We start from the raw sequence: 24597 nt of genomic DNA, 5'->3' as shown, positions 1-24597 counted from the left end.
TATGAATCATCGAATGTTTAGTTTATTGTCACATGTTCCAAGGTAGAGTGAATAGCATTTTTGTTGCGTGCTATCCAGTCAGCGGAAAGACAACACACAATTCCAATCCACAGTGTACAGATACAGGATAAAGGGAACTTCAGTGCAAGGTAACTTCCAATTAAAGATAGTCCCAGGGTCTCCAATGAGGTAGATGGGAGGTCAGGACTGCTCTCTCTCTCGAGTTGGTGATAGGGTGGTTCAGTTGCCTGTTAACAGCTGGGAAGAAACTATTCATGAATCGGGAGGTGTGCGTTTTTACACTTCTGTACCTCTTGCTTAAATGGGAGAATAATAATAATAATAATAATATCTTTTATTGTCATTGCACCTAGGTGCAACGAGATTAGTTATGCAGCTTCCATCCGATGTCATAACTTAAATAACTAAAATTTAGATACCCAGAGAAACATGATTTATAAAAAAAACAGTAAAACAGTAAAACAGTCTAAAGTGCAAATAGGTGTGTGCCGGGTCGATGTGCGACGTGACCATCCGAGGGAGACAGGAGACAGTTCATGGGGATGGGGGGCACTCAGCTGGGCCGGTTCAGAGCAGCTATAGCTCTGGGGATGAAGCTGTTCCTGAGTGTGGAGGTGCGGGTGTAGAAGGCCTTGTAACGTCTGTCGGTAGGTAGAAGTTCGAACAGACTATTACAAGGGTGTGAGGAGTCTTTGCGAATGCTGACGGCCTTCCTGAGGCACCGTGTATAGTAGATGCCCTCCAAGGCTGGTAGCTGTGGAGACGGGAGAAGACTCATTGAACTGATTATAATTGACTTTGCGCGACGATTATCTGTGTTTCTTATTTTTATTTTATACCTTTGCAGGGAATTGATGCCAATTTGAATGAAAGATGCCTCTCATTAAGAGGATTATTGAACCAAGGCATCTGTGTCGTGGGGCCTTGCCAGAAGGTGTCACCAGTGAGTTGGAATGTGTGACAAACAGCACATTGGCTGCCATTATAAAGCAGCTTGGCAGTCTCAGTAAGTAGTCATTAGTGCGTGTTTAACCTATCTTCTATGGTAGGCTTGACGTGATAATTGCCTCTGTTCCTATCCTTTCATGAAAAAGTCCTTTCAAACGTCTATCATTCATAAAAAGGACCGGTAGGAGTGAGCGGCTAAGTGGGTTGGCAGCGTTTTACTCCAAAGGAAACTATCCTCCTCCTAGGAAGTGAAGAAGGGTCCCGACCCGAGACGTCACCAATCCGTGGTCTCCAGAGACGCTGAAACAATAGACAATAGGTGCAGGAGTAGGCCATTCGGCCCCTCGAGCCAGCACCGCCATTCAATGTGATCATAGCTGATCATCCACAATCAGTACCCCGTTCCTGCCTTCTCCCCATATCCCCTGACTCCGCTATTTTTAAGAGCCCTATCTAACTCTCTCTTGAAAGTATCCAGAGAACCGGCCTCCACCACCCTCTGAGGCAGTGAATTCCACAGACTCACAACTCTCTGTGTGAATAAGTGTTTCCTCGTCCGTTCTAAATGGCTTACTCCTTATTCTTAAACTGTGGCCCCTGGTTCTGGACTCCCCCAACATCGGGAAGATGTTTCCTGCCTCTAGCATATCCAAACCCTTAATAATCTTATATGTTTCAATAAGATACCCTCTCATCCTTCTAAACTCCAGAGTGTACAAGCCCAGCCGCTCCATTCTCTCAACATATGACAGTCCCGCCATCCCGGGAATTAACCTTGTAAACCTACGCTGCACTCCCTCAATAGCAAGGATGTCCTTCCTCAAATTAGGGGAATGTAACATTGAGTTACTCCAGCATCTTGTGTCTTTCTATAGAAGAGTACAGCATAAGTACAGGCCCTTCAGCCCACCATGTCTGTGCTAAACATAATGCCCAGCTGAACTGATCTCATCTGGTGGTACATGATCCATATCTGAGTAGCAAAGAACTGCAGATGCTGGTTTAAATCAAAGGTAGACGCAAAATGCTAGAGTAACTCAGCGGGACAGGTTGCATCTCTGGAGCAAAGGGATGGGTGACGTTTCGGGTCTGAAGAAGCGTCTCGACCCGAAACGTCACCCATTCCTTCTCTCCAGCGATGCTGCCTGTTCCGCTGAGTTATATGACCCGTATCCCTCCATTCCATGGGCCAATCTAAAAACCTCTTCAATGCCACTATTGTATCTGCCTCCAGCACCAACCCCTGGCAGCACGTTCCAGGCACCCACCACCCTCTGCGTTAAAAAAAACAAACTTGCCCCGCACATCTCCATGAGGCTTTCCCCCCTCTCACCTTGGTAGTAGCTATGCCTTCTCAAGTTGGACATTTCCACCCTGGGAAAATGGTTCTGACTGTCATTATCTCCATCGCTGGCGATCCCCTGGAGTTGAGTTTGTTGTCTGCCTGCCTGCCTGCCTGCCTGGTGGGTCCGTGCTGGAGGTGGCTGAGGAGGCAGTTCTTGGAGCCACAGGTTCTGCAGGCCGTGTATTATCCCCCAGGTGGACACACATTGGTGACGTCTTTTAACGTGGGGAGGCTGGTACCACATAGTCCTTGACAGAGATAGACCCAGGTCCAATAACATGGACGCCACTACTGTTGGGAGTCTCTCTACCTTCTCAGCAGTGGTGGTGCTCCACCTAACGCCCGCCCCCCCTGGCTGTCTCACCGTTGAGGTCTTCTTCTTCACTTGCCCCGCTACGTCAGGTCCAACCATTAAACATGTTCACCTTGAGGAACTCTGCCAGATCTTTGATCCAGCTTTGCTTTACTTGTTACGATCAACACCAAATGCTGGAGTAGCTCAGCAGGGCAGGCAGTATCTGTGGACAGAAGGTATGGGTGACGTTTTGGGTCGAGACCCTTCTTCAGACTCTTTACTATTTACTTTGCTTCGGTCTGAGGAAGTGTCCCGATCCAACCCGAGATGTCGCCTGTCCATTCCCTCCACAGATGCTGCCTGACCCGCTGAGTTTCCCCACTTTGTGCTTCGCTCAAGACTCCAGCACCCGCAGTTTAGTTTTGTTTCGTTTTAGTTTAGATACAGCGCCGAAACAAGCCCTTCGGCCCACCGAGTCGGCATCGACCTGCAATCCCCGCACACGGGCATTATGCTACTTATGCCCCTGTCCCGCTTAGGAAACCTGAACGGAAACCTCTGGAGACTTTGTGCCCCACCCAAGGTTTCCGTGCGGTTCCCGGAGGTTTTTGTCAGTCTCCCTACCTGCTTCCACTACCTGCAACCTCCGGCAACCACCTGCAACCTCCGGGAACCGCACGGAAACCGTGGGTGGGGCGCAGAGTCTCCAGAGGTTTCCGTTCAGGTTTCCTAAGTGGGACAGGGGCATTACTACACACACTAGGGACAATTTACAATATTTGTAACTAAAGCCAATTAAGCTACAAACCTGTACGTCTTTGGAGTGTCGGAGGAAACCGGAGCACCCGGAGAAAACCCACGCAGGTCACGGGGAGAACGTACAAACTCCGCACAGACAGCACCTGTAGTCAGGATCGAACCCGGGTCCCAGGCGATGTGAGGCAGCAACTCTTCCGCTGCGCCACCGTGCCGCCCTGCAGTTCCCCGCATCTTCCACTTGCTTCACTCTCCGACCGTGTGTATTTCTCCCAGCTTGTTGATCTGTGAAGCATCATGAGAATTTATTTGTTAAAATTTAAACTCTCGACCCAGCAAGCAATTAACCTTGGCGATGTAATCATAGCATCAGGATGCACCATCATCACAGTCACAATGGCTAGATTGAAATCCAACCTTAATTAGATTAATTACTTGGATTTGACTTTTAATATTTGTTGTCGTCAGTAATCCACAAACTAATGATTTTTCTCACCTTCACTTTCCTTCTGAGTGTGGATTGAAATTAAATGCCTGGTAAATTATTTGCCTCATTAAAACAAAAAATGTTCAAAATGGACCTAGCTGGACAGTCTGAAGAAGGGTCTCAACCCATCCATTCTCTCCAGAGATGTTGCCTGACCCACTGCGTTACTCCAGCATTTTGTGTCTCTCTTCATTATTAGCTCAGCACCTGGTTGGCAGACAGGAAGCAAAGAGTAGGAATTAACGGGTCCTTTTCAGAATGGCAGGCAGTGGCTGGTGGAGTGCAGCAAGGCTCGGTGCTGGGACCCCGGCTATTTACAATATATAATAACGATTTAGACGAAGGAATTAAATGTGACATCTCCAAGTTTGCGGATGACAAAAAGCTGGGTGGGAGTGTGAACTGCGATGAGGATGCAATGAGGCTGCAGGGTGACTTGGATAGGTTCGGTGAGTGGGCAGATGCATGGCAGATGCAGTATAATGTGGATAAATGTGAGGCTATCCACTTTGGTGGAAAGAACAGGAAGGCAGATTATTATCTGAATGGTGTCAGATTAGGAAAAGGGGAGGTGCAACGAGACCTGGGTGTGCTTGTACATCAGTCACTGAAAGCAAGCATGCAGGTACAGCAGGCAGTGAAGAAAGCTAATGGTGTGTTGACTTCATTGCAAGATGATTTAAGTTTAGGAGCAAGGAGGTCCTACTGCAGTTGTACAGGGCGCTGGTGAGACCGCACCTGGAGTATTGTGTGCAATTTTGGTCTCCTGATTTGAGGAAGGACATTTTGCTATTGAGGAAGTGCAGCGTAGGTTCACCAGGTTAATTCCAGGGATGGTGGGACTGACATATGATGAAAGAATGAGTCGACTGGGCTTGTATTCACTGGAATTTAGAAGGATGAGAGGGTATCTTATAGATACATATAAAATTCTTACAGGATTGGACAGACTAGATGCAGGAAATATGTTCCTGATGTTGGGGGAGTCCAGAACCAGGGGTCACAGTTTAAGAATAAGGGGCAGGCCATTTAGGACTGAGATGAGGGAAAACATTTTCAACCAGAGAGTTGTGAATCTGTGGAATTCTCTGCCACAGAGGGCAGTGGAGGCCAATTCACTGGATGTTTTCAAGAGAGTTAGATTTAGCTCTTAGGGCTAACGGAATCAAGGGATATGGGGGGAAAAGCGTGAATGGGTACTGATTGGGGATGATCAGCCATGATCATATTGAATGGCGGTGCTGGCTCGAAGGACCGAATGGCCTACTTCTGCACTTATTTTTCTATGTTTCGTGTGTTTCTATGTAAACCAGCATCTGCAGTTCCTTCCAACACATTCCAGTACTTTGTGTTTTACTTGAACTGGGAAAAAAATAAACTGTGTAGGAAGGAACAGCAGATGTTGGTTGAAACTGAAGATAGACACAAAGTGCTGGAGTAACTCAACGGGACAGATAAAAGTCTGAAGAAGGGTCTCGACCCGAAACGTCACCCATTCCTTCTCTCCAGAGTGGCTGCCTGTCCCGCTGAGTTACTCCAGCATTTTGTGTGTATCTGTGGTTCTAATGGAACTGTTTTCTCTTCATTCTCGCAGGTAAACATGCAGAAGATATATTCGGAGAGCTTTTCAATGAAGCTAACAATTTCTGCCTGCGAGTTCATTGCCTCCAGGAGAGAATTGATTGCCTGGCAATTAAAGTCACCCAACTGGACTCTACCGTGGAGGAAGGTGAGTGAACAAGACGCCCAGACTGTGGTTTGCAAAGATCCTATAGCAGAGCAAGATAGACCACTCCTTCTAAATGCAATGGGCTGACGTGTAGTACGCAACGGAGCGGAACGTGAGCCTTTTTTTCATCCATTTCAGTAACCCGACCCGACCCGACTCGCAGTGTAATCAACGTTGCGGGGGAACAGTTTGTGTAAATAAATTATAATTCTGAAAATGAGGGGAAGATTTTTACCAAAGAACTTTTATTTTTACGAGGATGTTTCCGTAACCGGCTTCCGTCTCCGCACTAGTATCTTTGCTCCGCTACGGGATCTTTGGTGCGGAGACGGAAGCCGGTTACGGAAATGGGGCCGAAAACTACCCATGAATCTGCCCATGACCGTACTACGTCTTTTTCGTTGGGTGGACAATCTTGCTCGCTGTAGGATCTTTGGTGGGGTGGGTGGAAACAGGTTTGTTCCGACTCAGAACAGGCTGAATGATTGTTACATACGATACGATAGAACTTTATTTATCCCAGGAGGGAAATTGGTCTGCTAACAGTCATAAAAACACAAGAGACATGAAACATGAAATCAAAGTCATGTGGAAAGGATTGGGGATGTTCAAAGATTGTTGGTGTGGGGGATATGGGGGGGTGGGGGGGGAGTCAGTCTCAGTCTATCCCACGACACAAGCGGGGAGGAGTTGCACAGTTTGGTAGCCAGAGGGTAGAAGGATCTCCTGTGGCGTTCTATACATTGCATTGTGCTGCAATGTCATATAATTGTGTAATATCATCAGCGACTCTACCGTTATGCCACCATGCTGAGTTGCTTCAGATTTTTGTGTCTGTCTTGTGCAGATGCTGGTGTTAACCAGCACCTGCAGTTCCTTCCCACACACAGAACAGCCCTTGGCCAAAAATGTTTGTGCCCAACATGATTCCAAGTTTAACTGATCTCATCCGCCCGAACATGATCCACATCCCTCTATTCCCTGCACTTCCATGTGCCTATGTAAACACCACTGTAGTATCTGCCTCCACCACCACCCCTGACAATATTCAACCTTTTGATGCCTGCAGATCCCAGGGATAATTGGGTCAACATATGATGAGCATTTGACGCCACTGGGCTTGTCACTGGCTGGAGTTTAGAAGGATGAGGAGGGGGGGCATCATTGAAACTTACCGAATAGTGAAAGGACTGGATAGAGTGGATGTGGAGAGGATGTTTCCACTAGTGGGAGAGTCGAGGACCAGAGGCATCCTCAGAATAAAAGGACGTACCTTTACAAAGGAGATGAGGAGGAATTTCATTAGTCAGAAGGAGGTGAATCTGTGAAATTCATTGCCACAAAAGGCTGTGGAGGCCAAGTCAGTGGATATTATCAAGGCGGAGGAGATTGCTAGATTCTTGATTAGTACGTGTGTCAGGAGTTATGGGGAGAGGACAGGATAATGGGGTTGAGAGGGAGAGATCGATCAGCCATGATTGAATGGCGGGTTAGACTCGATGGACCGAATGGCCGAATTCTGTTCCTAGAACTTGTGAACGTGTGATTGCTGCATTGTGTTCCATGGCCAAGGATGAGTCTTGGATGTCAGACTGTGGGGAGGGATGGGCTTTCATCTTAGGTTGCCGAATTTCAAAGCAGTCCTGAAGATAGACACAAAAGGCTGGAGTAATGCCCCTGTCCCACTTAGGAAACCTGAACGGAAACCTCTGGAGACTTTGCGCCCCACCCAAGGTTTCCGTGCGGTTCCCGGAGGTTGCAGGTGGTTGCCGGAGGTTGCAGGTAGTGGAAGCAGGTAGGGAGACTGACAAAAACCTCCGGGAACTGCACGGAAACCTTGGTCAGGTCAGGCAGCATCTCTGGAGAGAAGGAATGGGTGACGTTTCGTGTTGTTGGTTAATTGGCTTCTGTAAATTGTCCCTAGGGTGTAGGATAGGACTACTGTTGCGAGTGATCGCTGGTCGGCGCGAACAGGCAGGACTGAAGAGCCCGTTTCCGCGCTGTATCTCTAAAGTCTGAAGCCCAAAGGCTGCAACATAGGCTGGTGGGAAATGGGGAAATTAGGCCTGGGACGTGTATTAGTCTTGAGCGGGAGGGTGATTCCTCAGAGGAGGCGGAAGAGTTTGTCATTATCTTAGTCAAAAACAAATCACGTTCTCTCATCGTATTTTATTGGAGGTGAGGACAAAGGATGGTGGAGTTTTGTGGCCCTGTAATTGAAATGACCATTGATCTGAAATGGTTTGTAAAGGTCCTCCAATATTTTGAAAGATAATGTCAGAGGATAGACAAGTGGTTAATTGGTGTCAATAAACAGACAGACCATATTGACTATTTTGACGTCAAGCCTTCCTAAAAGATTTTATAGGGTGGAATGAAAATTAAAAGTGGAGATAAGATTATTCTATGGATGGAGTAGAAATGTAAGGGTTTTGGAAATAAAGGCTTTACTGCTTTAATAATAATAATAATAATAATGGATGGGATTTATATAGCGCCTTTCTAATACTCAAGGCGCTTTACATCGCATTATTCATTCACTCCTCAGTCACACTCGGTGGTGGTAAGCTACTTCTGTAGCCACAGCTGCCCTGGGGCAGACTGACGGAAGCGTGGCTGCCAATCTGCGCCTACGGCCCCTCCGACCACCACCAATCACTCACACACATTCACACACATTCACACACAGGCAAAGGTGGGTGAAGTGTCTTGCCCAAGGACACAACGACAGTATGCACTCCAAGCGGGATTCGAACCGGCTACCTTCCGGTCGCCAGCCGAACACTTAGCCCATTGTGCCATCTGTCGTCCTAAATATAACTAACATTAACAATATAAAATTCTTGACTCTTGGATTGAGGCAGTGCAGCGTAGGTTCACGAGGTTAATCCCTGGGATGGCGGGACTGTCATATGAGGAAAGATTAGAAAGACTGGGCTTGTATTCACTGGAATCAAAGGGCCACGACACCATAGGCAACAGCTCACGACAATACGCCGCGTCACCCCGCCACCGTGTGGCCACCGCCTATTTTCCGGCTGTCGCTGAAAAAGTTGCCCAAGTGGGACAGGCCCTTAAAGATGGTTCAATGAGGTAGATGGTAGCTCAGGACCACTCTCTAGTTGGTGAGAGGACGGTTCAGTTGCCTGATAACAGCTGGGAAGAAACTGTCCTTGAATCTGGAGGCGTGCGTTTTCAATCTAAACTTCACAAAACTAAACCAAAAGTGTAAGCGTGTGAATAAATGTGAAATTATTGTCTGGGTAACCGCCTATTTTTTATTTAAAAAATTTTTTTTTTTTAGTTTCGCTACAGGACATCAACATGAGGAAAGCATTTAAAAGTTCGACCACACAGAACCAGCAGGTGGTCTCGCGGACAACCATCCCAAACCCAGTGTTGGAAATGTTCGAGAAATGCGACAAGCCCCCGCCTCTCAACATCCTGACGCCGTACAGGTAAAGTTTATTTGTGGACATTTGGCTCACATCTCGGTTTGGCCTCATTTGTGCCAAGGGCTGTGTTTTGCATATCGTACAATCAGATGAGATAACACTAGGGCAACACAGTAGAGTTGCTGCCTCACAGCGCCAGGGACCCGGGTTCGATCCTGACCACGGGTGCTGTCTGTACGGAGTTTGTACGTTCTCCCCGTGGCGTACAAGTATTGCGTACAGTTTTGGTCTCCTAATCTGAGGAAAGACATTCTTGCCATAGAGGGAGTACGGAGAAGGTTCACCAGACTGATTCCTGGGATGGCAGGACTTTCATATGAAGAAAGACTGGATAGACTCGGCTTGTACTCGCTAGAATTCAGATGATTGAGGGGGGATCTTATAGAAACGTACAAAATTCTTAAGGGGTTGGACAGGCTAGATGCAGGAAGATTGTTCCCGATGTTGGGGAAGTCCAGAACAAGGGGTCACAGTCTAAGGATAAGGGGGAAGTCTTTTAGGACCGAGATGAGAATTTTTTTTTTCACACAGAGAGTGGTGAATCTGTGGAATTCTCTGCCACAGAAATTAGTTGAGGCCAGTTCATTGGCTATATTTAAGAGGGAGTTAGATGTGGCCCTTGTGGCTAAAGGGATCAGGAGGTATGGAGAGAAGGCAGGTACAGGATACTGAGTTGGATGATCAGCCATGATCAAATTGAATGGCGGTGCAGGCTCGAAGGGCCGAATGGCCTACTCCTGCACCTATTTTCTATGTGACCAGGAACAAACTCCGTACAGACAGCACCCGTGGTCGGGATCGAACCCGGGTCCCTGGCGCTGTGAGGCAACAATGCTACCGCTGCGCCATTGTGCCACTGCACTTCTGTGCTGTCGGTTGTGTCTGGCAAGGTTGTGTGCAGCACTAATGCGATGGGGAATGTGGCGCTGGGGGCAGGCGACCGTTCTCCGTAGTAAGATCACACGTCCTCTTGAATCTCACGCTGCAGGGATGACAGGAAAGACGGGCTGAAGTTTTACACCGACTCCTCCTACTTCTTCAATTTGTGGAAAGAGAAGATGCTGCAGGCCACGGAGGATAAAAGGAAGGAAAAACGAAGGCAAAAGGTATTGAACGTTGATTAATTATACGGTACGTAAGAATAAAACATCACAATACATTATTCCACTCACACTAGTGGTGAGCTGCTGCTTGCAATGGACCAGATTTCAAGTCCCAAACTAATTTAACATCAGTTGGACACATCGTAATGGACCAATGTAGCAAGAATACCCCTGACTCTCAGCCTGAAGCAGGAACTTGACCCAAAACGCCACCTATTCCTTCTCTCCAGAGATGCTGCTTGACCTGCTGAGTTATGTGGATGATCAGCCATGATCACATTGAATGGTGGTGCTGGCTCGAAGGGCTGAATGGCCCAGTCCTGCACCTATTGTCTATTACAGGGGTGGGGAACCTGCGGCCTTCCAAGCCATTAAGTGCGGCCTTTTCAATGAATCTAAATTTTGTAGAACAAATCCTTTTATTTTTATTAATATGTTTTTGGTCGTCTTTTATTATTTTTATTTTTGATCTTAAAATGAACATATTTAAAATACCAAAGAGTAAAAGAAGATTCAACAAAATAACCCTCCCCGATTGACGGCGACAATTAAAACATGAGTAAGTCATGAGGGCTAATTTAACAAAATAATGTACATTTTGAAGTCTATCTAATTGAAGTTTCTTGGATGCGGCCTTGTTAGATTACAGCTAACTTAATGCGGCCTGCCAACATGAAAAGGTTCCCCACCCCTGGCCTATTGTCTATTGTTACTCCAGCTTTAGCGTCTATCTGTAAAAATGTTCGAAATATTTCTGCAGCTACCTCTTTTGGTAGACAAAAATGCTGGAGAAACTCAGCGGGTGAGGCAGCTTCTATGGAGCGAAGGAATAGGTGACGTTTTGGGTCGAGACACTTCTTCAGACCGAAGATGGAGCTTCTGGGCAACAGCGGTCGGCCCTTTGCAAAAGAAGCGAAAATGTCCACGAGTTTGTGTGTGTGTGTGAAGGCAGGAGTCTCCTGAGGCTTTGAATTTCTTTTAATAGGTTTCCTAGTTGGGTTATTGCCTTTCCCACTGCTGGTTGATTCTCATTACAATTGACAGATGTGGCCAGGAGTTGGTCAATGAGCTGTAACAGGAGTATGTCTAATTAACAGGCCAAATGGGAATAGACTGAGTAACATGAGATGTGCTTTACACTGCGGAGGTTGGAGGGGGGGGGGGAGAAGAAAGACCAGGGACATTAAAATGGCTCCAAATTCAACATAATTAATTATATATTTAAAAAAGAAAATTGAATGCAGACACCCGCTGACAGTGTCTGTTGATTTACACTGTGGAGGTTGGAGGGGGGGGGGGGGGGGAGAAGAAAGACCAGGGACATTAAAATGGCTCCAAATTCAACAGAATGCAGACACCCCCTGACAGTGTCTGTTGACTGAGAAGGTGGCGCAGTGGTAGAGTTGCTGCCTCACAACGCCAGAGACCCGGGTTCGATCCTGACTACGGGTGCTGTCTGTACATTCTCCCTGTGACCTGAGTGGGTTTTCTCCGGGTGCTCCGGTTACCTCGCACCTTGTGGTCATCAATTGTTGGACAATTTTATACTGGACAATTTTTACATTTACCAAGCCAATTAACCTACAAACCTGTGCGTTTTTGGAATGCGGGAGGAAACCGAAGATCTTGGGAGAAAACCCACGCGGGTCACGGGGAGAACGTCCATACTCCGTACAGACAGCACCCGTAATCGGGATCGAACCTGGGTCTCCGGCGCTGCATTCGCTGTAAGGTAGCAACTCTACCGCTGCGCCACCGTTTCTGCCCACATTCCAAAAACGTGCAGGTTTATAGGTTAATTGGCTCCGGTAAATATTTTAACTTGACCTTTGTGAGTAGGATAGTTTTGGTATATGGGTGATTGCTGGTTGGCGCGCATTAGATGGGCCGAAGGGCCTGTTTACGTGCTGAATATCTAAAGTCTCAAATAAAGTCTAATGTCTAATGTAATTCTTATAATGTTCACAATGGACATATCCAGAGAAAAAGTCTGAAGTAGCGATTCGACCCGAAACATCGCCTATTCTTTTTCTCCAGAGATGTCGCCTGAACCACTGAGTTGCTCCAGCATTTTGCGTCTATCTTCGGTATAAATCAGCTGTAGTTCTTTCCTACACTTTTATAATGGGCACTGATATTTCTCAGTAAATGGACCATAGAAATGATCTTTATAGAAATCTTTGCTGAGCATTAAATGTTTGTAGTTTACCCTGCACTGTTGACCAATTTTCTACCCTGAGGCTCTGTTCTTCCAAACTTTTCAATTCTGTTTTCATAGAAACATAGAAACATAGAAAATAGGTGCAGGAGTAGGCCATTCGGCCCTTCGAGCCTGCACCGCCATTCAATATGATCATGGCTGATCATCCAACTCAGTATCCTGTACCTGCCCTCTCCATACCCCCTGATCCCTTTAGCCACAAGGGCCACATCTAACTCCCTCTTAAAGATAGCCAATGAACTGTGGCCTCAACTACCTTCTGTGGCAGAGAATTCCACAGATAATTTCAATACATAGGGATTGTTCATAAGTGATAGGAGCAGAATTAGGCCATTTCTCCGCCATTCAATGATGGCTGATCTATCTCTCCCTCTCAATCCCATTCTCCTGCCTTCTCCATAACCCCTGAACACCCGTACTAATCAAGAATCTATCTCTGCCTTAAAAATATCCATTGTCTTGGCCTCCACAGCCTTCTGTGGCAATGTATTCCACAGATTCACCTCCCTCTGACTAAAGAAATTCCTCCTCATCTACTTCCAAAAGGTTTTCACCCAGAGAGTTGTGAATCTGTGGAATTCTCTGCCACAGTGGGCAGTGGAGGCCAATTCACTGGATGTTTTCAAGAGAGTTAGATTTAGCTCTTAGGGCTAAAGGAATCAAGGGATATGGGGAAAGAGCAGGAACCGGTACTGATTTTAGATGATCAGCCATGATCTTATTGAATGGCGGTGCTGGATCCAAGGGTCGAATGGCCTAGTCCTCTGCACCTATTTTTATATGTTTCTGTGTTTCAAAATCCTTTTATTCTGAGGCTGTGGCCTCTGGTCCTAGACTCTCCCACTATGGGAGGCACTGCATTCAATTACTGGAAGGTCATGCTGGATTGATGCAGGAAGCTTTGTGTGGAGAAATCAGCTGATCATTGTAGAGTGTGGAAACCAGGAACTGCAGATGCTGGATAACAACAAAAAAATAGATACAAAGTGCTGGAGTAACTCAGCATCTCTGGAGAACATAGATAGGTGACGGTTTAGATTGGGAGTGCATCTTCAACCATTGTTGTGTTCTTTGAACTACATGTGCTGGTGTGATGTGATTAATGTACTGGCAAGCTGATAATTTTGAGTATTCAATCAGAAATGGCACTTATTACCTGTCCCCTGGTGAACAAATGGAGTACAGCATGTAAGCTATTGTGTAGGAAGAAACTGCAGATGCTGGTTTAAACCGAAGATGGACACAAAATGCTGGAGTAATTCAGCGGGTCAGACAGCATCTCTGGAGAGAAGGAATGGGTGTCGTTTCGAATCGTGACCCTTCCTCAGACTGAGAGTCAGGGGAAAGGGAAACGAGGGATATAGACGGTGATGTAGAGAGATATGGAACACATTCATTAAAGATATGCAAATAACTTTATGATATTTGCATATCATATATAAATATGATAAAGGAAACAGGCCTTAGTTAGCCAGGGGCTGAGGAAAACAAGTCACAGGGAATGAGAGCCTATGACTTTGGTTTAAACCAGCATCTGCAGTTCCTTCCTACACAAGACGGCTTTGAAGCTGGTACAACGTGGGTGGGGGAGGGGTTGAGCGAGGGGGGATGCAAAGGTTACATGAAGTTGGAGACATCAATATTCATTCCGCCGGGAACTATTGTTCTTTATTAACACAGCGGTTTAATGCAAAGTCGAGCACATTTTCACTGATGAGTGAATCTGCACTTTGGAACAAACCCCTTATTGCCCAAAGGCAGTATCTAGACGTTCAGTTCAGTTCAGTTCAGTTCATTGCCACGTGTACAGAGGTACAGTGAAAAGCTTTTGTTGCGTGCTAACCCAGTCATCGGAAAGACAATACATGATTACAATCGAGCCGTCCACAGTGTACAGGTGGTACAGGCCCAGCAAAGTTGTTTTATGTTGCAAATCACTCATTTATTGCCTCACGTATTACCCTGGTTTTCTTGCCTCACTTATTTTACATTTTACTTATTTTACATTAAGTACATTATTTTACATTTCATATTTTTACATTATTTTACATTTTTACATAGTTTACATTTTTTTCCATTTCTCTTATTTTTTGTTGCAAAAGAAAGATAGAAACATAGAAACATAGAAATTAGGTGCAGGAGGAGGCCATTCGGCCCTTCCAGCCAGCACCGCCATTCATTGTGATCATGGCTGATCGTCCCCTATCAATAACCCGTGCCTGCCTTGTCCCCAATTCCCTTGACTCCACTAGCTCCTAGAGCTCTATCTAACTCTCTCTTAAATCCATCCAGTGACTTGACCTCCACTGCCCTCTGTGGCAGGGAATTCCATAAATTCACAACTCTCTGGGTGAAAAAGTTTATCTCACCTCAGCCTTAAATGGCCTCCCCTTTATTCTAAGACTGTGGCCCCTGGTTCTGGACTCACCCAACATTGGGAACATTTTTCCTGCATCTAGCTTGTCCAGTCCTTTTATAATTTTATATGTTTCTATAAGATCCCCCATCTTTCTAAACTCCAGTGAATACAAGCCTAGTCTTTTCAATCTTTCCTCATATGACAGTCCCGCCATCCCAGGGATCAATCTCGTGAACCTACGCTGCACTACCTCAATCACAAGGATGTCCTTCCTCAAATTAGGAGACCAAAACTGTACACAATACTCCCGATGTGGTCTCACCAGAGCCCTATACAACTGCAGAAGAACCTCTTTAAATGGAATGAAGAATGTGTTTGTTACACACCCCTTGTTGCCCAAAGGCAATACCTGGAGGCCTGAGAAAGGTCGGAGCACCTGTGTTTCTTCACTGAGATGAGTTTTCACCTCACTTTTATTTTATGGTCGAATTCTCTCCCATCCTTCTCCTTCCTTCTGTCTCTTAGTTTAGTTTAAAGACACGACATGGAAACAGGTCCTTCAGCCTACCGAGTCCACGCTGACCATCATTCATCCTTTCACACTTGTTGAAGTAACATAGAAACATAGAAAATAGGTGCAGGAGGAGGCCATTCGGCCCTTTGAGCCAGCACCGCCATTCATTGTAATCATGGCTGATCATCCACAATCAGTACCCGTGCCTGCCTTCTCCCCATTTCCCTTGATTCCACTAGCTCCTAGAGCTCCATCTAACTCTCTTTTAAATTCATCCTGTGACTTGGCCTCCACTGCCCTCTGTGGCAGGGAATTCCACACATTCACAACTCTCTGGGTGAACAAGTTTTTTCTCATCTCAGTTTTAAATGGCCTCCCCTTTATTCTTTGCTAGCTGTATCTCCTTGGAGGGGGTGAGAAAAAGAGTTTTGAATTGATAGAAAGATACAGCATGGAAACAGGCCCTTCGGCCCACCCAGTCTACGTCGACCATCGATCGCCCGTTCACAGTAGTTCTATGTTATCCCACTTTCTCATCCACTCCCGACACCCCAGGGGCAACTTACAAAGGCCAATTAACCTACAAACCTGCACGTCTTTGGGGTGATGGATGAAACCGGAGCACCCCGGATGTGGAGAGGATGTTTCTACTAGTGGGAGAGTCTAGGATCAGAGGGCACAGCCTCAGGCAAAAGAAAGGACGTGCCTCCCCAAATATTTGAGTATTTTCAGATTGTAACAGGAGCGGTCCCACAAGTATAAGTGTTCAATCTGCAATGAATAACAATCTACATTAGTTACTTAATTGAAGGGACCATTTGTGACGTTTCCAAGTTACTGATCATACAACACCAGGTCGGACCTGTACTAGAGAGAAGAAAACAAAGTGAAATAGACTCGGACAGAATGAATGTGGAGAGGATGTTTCCACTAGTGGGAGAGTCTAGGACCAGAGGGCACAGCATCAGAATAGAAGGACGTACCTTTGGGAAGGAGATGAGGAGGAATTTCTCTAGTCAGAGGGTTGTGAATCTGTGGAATTCATTGCCACAGGCGGCTGTGGAGGCCAGGTTATTGCGTATATTTAAGGCAGAGATTGACAGATTCTTGATTGGTAAGGGTTATGGGGGGAAGGCAGGAGAATGGGGTGGAGAGGGACAGATAAAATGGAGGAGTAGACTCGATGGACTGAATGGCCTACTTGTATTCCTATAACTTATGAACACCCAGAGGAAACCCACATGGTCGCAGGGAGAATGTGCAAACTCCACACAGACAGCACCCGAGGTCAGGATCAAACCCGGGTCTCGGGCGCTGTCAGCTGAGCCTCTTTGCCTCTTCAACTCTGAATGCGCTTCTGGCGAAAGGTGCGGAGAGGCGACGGTGTGCGAGAATTTCTAAATGGTTTTTATTTTGGCCCTCCCCCGCAGGAGCAGAAGCTGGTGGAAGATGCCACTCGCGAGGTGAAGAAAATCCGCAAAGCACGGACCAGGCGGCCAGAATGGGATGTGATGGGGCGCGATAAAGAATTCCGAGCTGATCACAGGTTTTCCCCGTCCCCCTACCACGCTGCATCTTCCGAAGGATCCGTCTCGCCAGATACCAGGTACAGTTCACCGATAGAGCTGAGGCTCTCTGAGGCGCTGGTCAGGCCGCAGTTGGAGTACTCTGAGCAAATCTGGGCCCCATTATCTAAGGTAGGGAATGCTGGCTCCGGAGAGGGTCCAGAGGAGGTTTACACGAATGATCCCAGGAATGAGCGGGTTAACATATGATGAGCGTTTGACGACACTGGGCCTGTACTCGCTGGAGTTTAGAAGGTTGAGGGGGGACCTCATTGAAACTTACAGAATAATGAAAGACATAGATCGAGTGGATGTGGAGAGGATGTTTCCACTGGTGGGAGAGTCTAGGACTAGAGGTCACAGCCTCAGAATTGAAGGGCCCTCTTTTAGCAATTTTGATAATTTTGTACACATCTTTTTCAATAGACAATAGACAATAGGTGCAGTAGGCCATTCGGCCCTTCGAGCCTGCACCGCCATTCAATGTGATCATGGCTGATCATCCCCAATCAGTACCCCGTTACTGCCTTCTCCCCATATCCCCTGACTCCCCATATCCCCCTATCTTTAAGAGCCCTATCTAGCTCTCTCTTGAAAGCATCCAGAGAACCTGCCTCTGAGGCAGAGAATTCCACAGACTCACCACTCTCTGTGAGAAAAAGTGTTTCCTCGTCACCGTTCTAAATATCAATACGATACAATACGATAGAACTTTATTTATCCCAGGAGGGAAGTTGATCTGCCAACGGTCATAAACACACAAAATACACCAAACATGAAATTAAAGTGACGAGTGGAAAGGATTGGGGATGTGCAAAGATTGGGGGGGGGGGAGGGGGAGGGGGGGGGAGGGAGTCAGTCAGTCTCAGTCTACCCCATGACAGAAGGAGCAGGAGTTGTGCAGTTTGATAGCCACAGGGAAGAAGGATTTTCCGTGGCGTTCTGTGCTGCATTCATGGTACATTGGAGCTGCAGATGGTTCCTTATCTCCCAGTCTAATTTCTGAGAAGATTTGGATACGTGGTTAAGAATTACGGAAAGAAATTAAGAAGATAAACATTTTAAGTCTGGAAAAAGGGTCCCGACCCGAAACGTCGCTCCTCGTTTTCCTCCATAGATGCTGCCTGACCCGCTGAGTTACTCCAGCACTTTGTCTCTAGCTATTTTCCATACCCATATTATTTCTGAACCCAATTCTCCTGCCTTCTCCCCATGACCCCTGACACCCTTAAGGGCCTGTCCCACGAGCATGCGACTGCATGCGGCAAGCGCGACCAAACCAGAAGCGGCGAGGTCGAGTGATCCCCGTACAGGGCCTGTCCCACCAGCATGCGACTGCGTGCGGCGATCGGGCCGGCAGGCCGTTGCCACGCGGAATTTTTGAGCCGTGTCAGTTTTTCGGAGCCCCGCGCGTTGTTGGGCCCAGCTCCGCTCAACTCCATACTGCTCCGGCGATCGAAGTGGGACCGGCCCCGCAAGGCCGTATGGCTCAAGCGACCACGTTAGGTCGCGTTTGCCGCATGCAGTCGCATGCACGTGGGACAGGCCCTTTACTAATGAAATCCAGCGTAGATAATTAACTCAGCAGGTCAGGCAACACCTCTGGAGAGCATGGATAGGTGATGTTTCGGATCGAGACAGGGCCATTTTCATAATGAGTAACGTTTGCTTGGGATTTTTTTCCTCCGCAGGTCCTTCGTATCTGATATGGGAGAGCTTTCGTATCCTGCGAGTCCGAACCATCCTGTTCAGCAGTCGACAGTTTACGTGCCTGATCACAAGGAGCTTCTGACGGCTGTAACTCAGGCACAGGATCGAGTGTACAAATTACCTCCCGCTAACATCAGGCAAACGTCACTAACTCGAGCTCAGCAACCTCACCTGACAAAGCCTGCCGAGGCTGTGCTCAATGGACCCAGACACCTTCTCAAAGAGTACAGGTAATGGAGGCAATACCGGCACTGAAGTATGAGAATGAAGCCCAGGGAGAAGGCAGGAACGGGGTACTGATTGGGGATGATCACATTGAATGGCGGTGCTGGCTCGAAGGGCCGAATGGCCTACTCCTGCACCTATTGTCTATTGTCTACTGTCCTCTCCTTTCCCTTTCCCCTGACCCTCAGTCTGAAGAAGGGTCTCGACCCGAAACGTCACCTATTCCTTCTCTCCAGAGATGCTGCCTGTCCCACTGAGTTACACCAGCCTTTTGTGTCTATGTTCAGAATGAGGTTCAGTTCAGTTCAGATTATTGTCACGTGTACCGAGGTACAGTGAAAAGCTTTTGTTGCGTGCTAACCAGTCAGCGGAAAGACAACACATGATTACAATCGAGCCATTCACAGTGGACAGAAGCATGATAAAGGGAATAACGTTTAGTGCAAGGTAAAGCCCGATCAAAGATAGTCTGAGGGTCCCCAGTGAGGTAGATAGTAGTCCAGCACTGCTCTCTGGTTGTGGTGGAATGGTTCAGTTACCTGATAACAGCTGGGAAGAAACTGTCCCTGAATCTGGAGGTGTGCGTTTTCACACTTCTGCACCTTTTGCCCGCTATGCATGTTCATAAGTTCGAGGAGCAGAATTAGGCCATTCAGGCCCATCAAGTCTACTCCGCCATTCAATCATGGCTGATCTATCTCTCCCTCCTTCCTAACCCCATTCTCTTGCCTTCTCCCCTTACCCCTGACACCCGTACTAATCAAGAAATCGTGTGTAAATAGTTAAATAGTTAAAAGTGTTGGTGAAGGAAAGACTACACTTTCAATTTGAATGTTTGGTTTATAAATTTTCTCTTTCAATGAAAATGTTTCTCTTTTCAATCAGGCTGGTAGCTTCATGCTACGTAGCAAGTCTGGATGTTGAGCGTATAATGCTAAGACTGAGAAGGTACAAGGCACTGTGAATGCTGGTACAAACAAGATAAAACACAAAGTGTTGGAGTAACCCAGCAGGTCAGGCAGCATCTCTGGAGAACATGGATAGGTGCCGTTTCGGATTGGAATGTTCCCGACCTGAAACGTCACCTTTCCATGTTCTCCAGAGATGCTGCTTGACCAGTTGAGTTACTGTACTCCAGCACTTTGTGTCCTTTTGTGTACTGACCAGCATCTGCAGTTCCATGTTTCTACATTATATTTCTTTCACTGAGTTCGAAAAATGTTGCCTCGATCCCACTGTTTGATATTTAGTTATCAAATATGTGTTGATGTGTTGAAAGGTTTAGAGGGATATGGGTCAAACGCGGGCAGGTGGGACTAGCGTGGATGGGGCTTCTTGGGCAAGTTAGGCCGAAGGGCCTGTATCTGTGGTTTATGACTGATTAAAATGTTGTTTTTTTTTAAATTTGCAGTGCGCAGCCGGTGCAGTTGGCGGAGTACTACACGCCACCCATCCCTGCTCCTCCACCCCCACCCCCTCCCCTTATCCCTTCAGCCCAAACTGCGTTTGACAGCCCCATCTCCGCACCTCCCCCACTTGCGCTCAGTGCCGTGGCAGCAGCGGGCCGCACGTACACCCCCTCACCCCCCCCGCCCGCCCCTCCCTTGTCTTACACCCCCACACCCCCTGGCCCTCCTGCCGCGCCCCCACCTCCTCCCCCTGGCCCTCCCATCTTTGTCCCCTCCAGCCTGCACACTGCCTCACCACCATCAGCCATGGAAATAAAGAAGGCACAAGCAACTCTGATGCCAATCAGCGATGCTCGAAGTGACCTGCTCGCTGCTATTCGAAGAGGTGAGTGACGTTCGGCTTTAATTAAAATATTTAATTGGGGCTAAACTAAGTAACACTCAGTCACAGAGGTGAGTGGGAGAAGCTCTGTCATAGTGTTATCCGTGCTCCATAAGTCAGGTTTAGTTTAGTCTAGAGATACAGCGCAGAAACAGGCCCTTCGGCCCACCGGGTCGATGCCAGCCAGCAATCCCTGCACACTTACACTGTCCTACACACACTGGGGACAATTTACACATACACCAAGCTAATTAACCTACAAACCTGTACGTTTTTGGAGTGTGGGAGGAAACTGAAGCTCACACGGTCACAGGGAGAACGTACAGACAGCACCCGTAGTCGGGATCGAACCCAGGACTCTGACGCTGCAAGCGCTGCAAGGCAGCAACTTTACCGCTGAGCCACCGTGGCCGCCCACAGATGTATGAATCTGTGCCGGTTATAGTAAACACAAGGGCGGCACAGTAACGCAGCGGTAGAGTCCTGGGTTTAATCCTAACCAAGGGTCCTGTCTGTAAGGAGTTTGCACGTTCTCCCCGTGACCTGCGTGGGTTTTCTCCGAGAGCTCCGGTTTCCTCCTGCACTCCAAAGACGAACAGGTTTGTAGGTTAATTGGCTGGTTGGGATGGACCCGGTGGGCCAATGGGCCTGTTTCCGCACTGTATCTGAAAAACAAAAAAAACCGTTAAAACTATATGTCATGGCGGCACAGTGGCACAGCGGTAGAGTTGCTGCCTCACAGCACCAGAGATCCAGGTTCAATCCTGACCTCGGTTCCTGCCTGTGTGGGGTTTGCACCTTCTCCCCGTGACCGCGTGGGTTTCCTCCAGGTGCTCCGGTTTCCTCCCATACACCAAAGACCTCTGCACCTGAGTCTGAAGAGGGGTTCCGACCCAAAATGTCATCCATCCGTTTTCTCAGGCGATGCTGCCTGACCCGCTGAGTTACCCCAGCACTTTGTGTCTATCTGTGGGTTTGTAAGTTAATTGTCCTCTGTAAATTACCCCTAATGTGTAGGTGTAGAGTGGATGGGATATCATGGACTCGCTTCAATGGTAAACTTTGGTTGGTATGGACAAGTTGGGCCGAATGGTCTGTGTCCGTGCTGTATTGATCCATGACTGCAACTATAACATTGTTAGCTTTGGCATTTGAATCCTTCAACACAAAATGTATTAAATCCATTTGTAAAAGTTTCCATCCCAAAGAAAACCAATCTTCCTTCCCCATAATATAATTTTCACAGGAAGGTTGTACGTAGAATTCTTTAATCCTCTTCATTTGAGTCACATCCGAGACTTTCCCATTGGTTATATGTCTTATCATGATTATAAACAACGATCTCCTTACTTTTTTTTTATTTTTTATTTATTTTTTAATGTTTTATTCTCTTTTTTCTATTTTCTTTTTCTCAACTTTCTTCACTCATTCGCCTTTTTTCTTTTTCTTCACACACTATATATCTCACGTCTTTCTATCCTTTACTATCTAACCTTTTTCTTATTCTAATCTTTCTTTAATATAACAAAAAAAAAGAAAAGAAGCTGTACATAAAATGTATTATGAAAATATATATTAGGCACTTTGGTGCCATATGATTGTACTTACTTCTAATAAAATAAAATAATTAAAAAAAAAACAAAAAACAAAACAAAAGGTTTCCCTGAACACTAGAGCGGCACTGTGGCGCAGCGGTAGAGTTGCTGCCTCACAGCGCCAGAGACCCGGGTTCGACCCTCACCACAGGCGCTGTCTGTACGGAGTTTGTACGTTTTCCCCGTGACCTGCGTGGGTTTTCCCCAGGTGCTCTGGTTTCCTCCCAAGCTCCAAAGCCGTGCAGGTTTCTAGGTTAATTGTAGGTTAATTGGCTTGGATGAAATTGTAAAATTGTCCCGAGTGTGTGTGTGTGTGGGATAGTGTTAGCGGACTAACTGGATCGCTAGTCGGCGCGGACTTGGTGGCCAGATGGCTTTGTTCATGCGCTGTATCTCTAAACTAAACTAAACGCTGTAAGCAGAAACCTTGTTTAAAAAAAAGGGGCTTATCTGTTGCAGGAATTCAACTGCGGAAAGTACAAGAACAGCGAGAGCAAGAAGCCAAGAAGGAGCCGGTTGGCAACGACGTGGCCACCATCTTGTCTCGTAGAATCGCGGTGGAGTACAGCGAATCTGACGATGACTCTGAACTGGACGAGAACGAGTGGTCTGATTAGCAAGGTTACACGGGGTATCTGCGTTACGGTGCTCGGCGTGGCCCGGCCTTGGTGGGTTTCTGTTGGGTTTTTTCAGGAGTGTGGTGCACGTACATTTACAGATCGCCCGCAAATGTATCGTCTGCAACCGCGTCCAAGTAAAGCACACACACACACACACGCACGCACGCACGCACGCACGCACGCACGCACACACACACACACACACACACACACACACACACACACACACACACTCACACACACTCACACACACACACACACACACACACACACACACACACACACACACACACACACACACACTCACACACACACACACACACACACTCACGCACGCACGCACGCACGCACGCACGCACACTCGCGCACGCACGCACGCACGCACGCACACACACACACACACACACACACACACACACACACACACACACACACACACACACACACACACACACACACACACACACACACACACACAATGTAAAATAACCTTCATCCATTCATCGGCCTGCCTCTGACGTGAAATGGCACATGTTTTTCATAAGCATGGCTTCTGTACATTCCTCTGATTTAGAATGTGCTTTTGTAAACACTTAATGGATGACATATTTCCACTGACTATACACATCCAGTGATGTTCATTATATTTAAGCAAATGTCAACATCAAATCATCGGCAGACGTGTGAGTTTTGGGTATTATTTTTGTTGAACAATTTCTGTGTAATGCCAAAAAGTAAAATTCTTCCTGCACTCTGCATATACGTACACGATCTTGCCTGTCTCTGCCTCAGAAAGCAAAATGTAGTATCGGTTAGTTTCAAGAACAGGCCCTTCGGCCCACCGAGTCCACACTGACAAGAGATCCCTGCACACTAACACTATCCTACACACACACACACACACACACACACACACACACACACACACACACACACACACACACACACACACACACACACACACACACACACACACACACACACACACACACACACACACACACACCAGGGACAATGTTACATTCATCCCAAGCCAATTAACCTCTAAACCTGCATATCTTTGGGGTGTGGGAGGAAACTGAAGATCTCGGAGAAAACCCACGCGGGTCACGGGGAGAACGTGCAAACTCTGTACAGACAGCACCCGTGGTCAGACTCGAACCTGGGTCTCTGGCGCTGTAATGGCCCTGTCCCACTGTACGAGTTCATTCAAGTTCTCTCCCGAGTTTAAAACAAAATCAAACTCGTGGTAAGCACGTAGAACGAACATAGCGGGTACGTCGGAGCTCGGGGACGTCTCTTAGCGGCTCGCAACGCTAACAGTAGATACTCGGGAAGACTCGCTAACGGCAGGTAAGCTCGGGAAGACTCGTGAAGATTTTTCAACATGTTGAAAAATGTCCACGAGAGCCCCGAGTACCGACGAGCGGCCATTACCGTAAATCTCCGAGTTCGAATCAGGGCAAATTCGGGGAGAACTCTTGAATGAACTCGTACAGTGGGACAGGGCTTTTAGGCAGCAACTCTACCGCTGCACCACCGTGCTGCCTTATAATATCATAAACACAACAGGAATTTGACTGGAGTTTATTACAATAGGTTTAATTGGTAAATATTAGAGATCCCGTTCTATAAATCATTGATGCCTTGAGCCTGCTGGTATTTATTGACATACTGCATTTCAGGATTGCTGTTTCCTGACTATATAGGCCAACAACAGTAGGAACACTGACAAGCTAGCGGTAGGTCATAACACTCTATGATATTAATAATAACTAATTTTGTGTGATTACTTTGAACGTAATTCAATCAATAGGATCAGGCGATCAATATACTGTAAGACTTGAGTTATGACGTA

The 24597-nt window shown here is 47.0% G+C and overlaps 1 protein-coding gene across 1 annotated transcript; it reads left to right on the top strand.

Annotated features, from left to right (window-relative positions):
• The first annotated feature begins 877 nt into the window (after nt 1–877).
• On the top strand, nt 878–22906 carry LOC116979203 (wiskott-Aldrich syndrome protein family member 3-like). The gene is made up of 8 exons (XM_033030770.1): nt 878–1027; nt 5447–5581; nt 8886–9039; nt 10025–10142; nt 16664–16839; nt 18490–18738; nt 20145–20527; nt 22579–22906. The coding sequence occupies exons 1-8, from the start codon at nt 895–897 to the stop codon at nt 22734–22736; spliced, it is 1506 nt and encodes a 501-aa protein (XP_032886661.1). The 5' UTR covers nt 878–894; the 3' UTR covers nt 22737–22906.
• The last annotated feature ends 1691 nt before the right edge of the window (nt 22907–24597 follow it).

This window comes from Amblyraja radiata, chromosome 12 (genome assembly GCF_010909765.2).
Source record: "Amblyraja radiata isolate CabotCenter1 chromosome 12, sAmbRad1.1.pri, whole genome shotgun sequence".
In the NCBI taxonomy this organism is placed as follows: Eukaryota; Metazoa; Chordata; class Chondrichthyes; order Rajiformes; family Rajidae; genus Amblyraja; species Amblyraja radiata.
The sequence above is the reverse complement of the archived record's forward strand: the minus strand, read 5'-3'. Positions and strand labels throughout refer to the sequence as shown.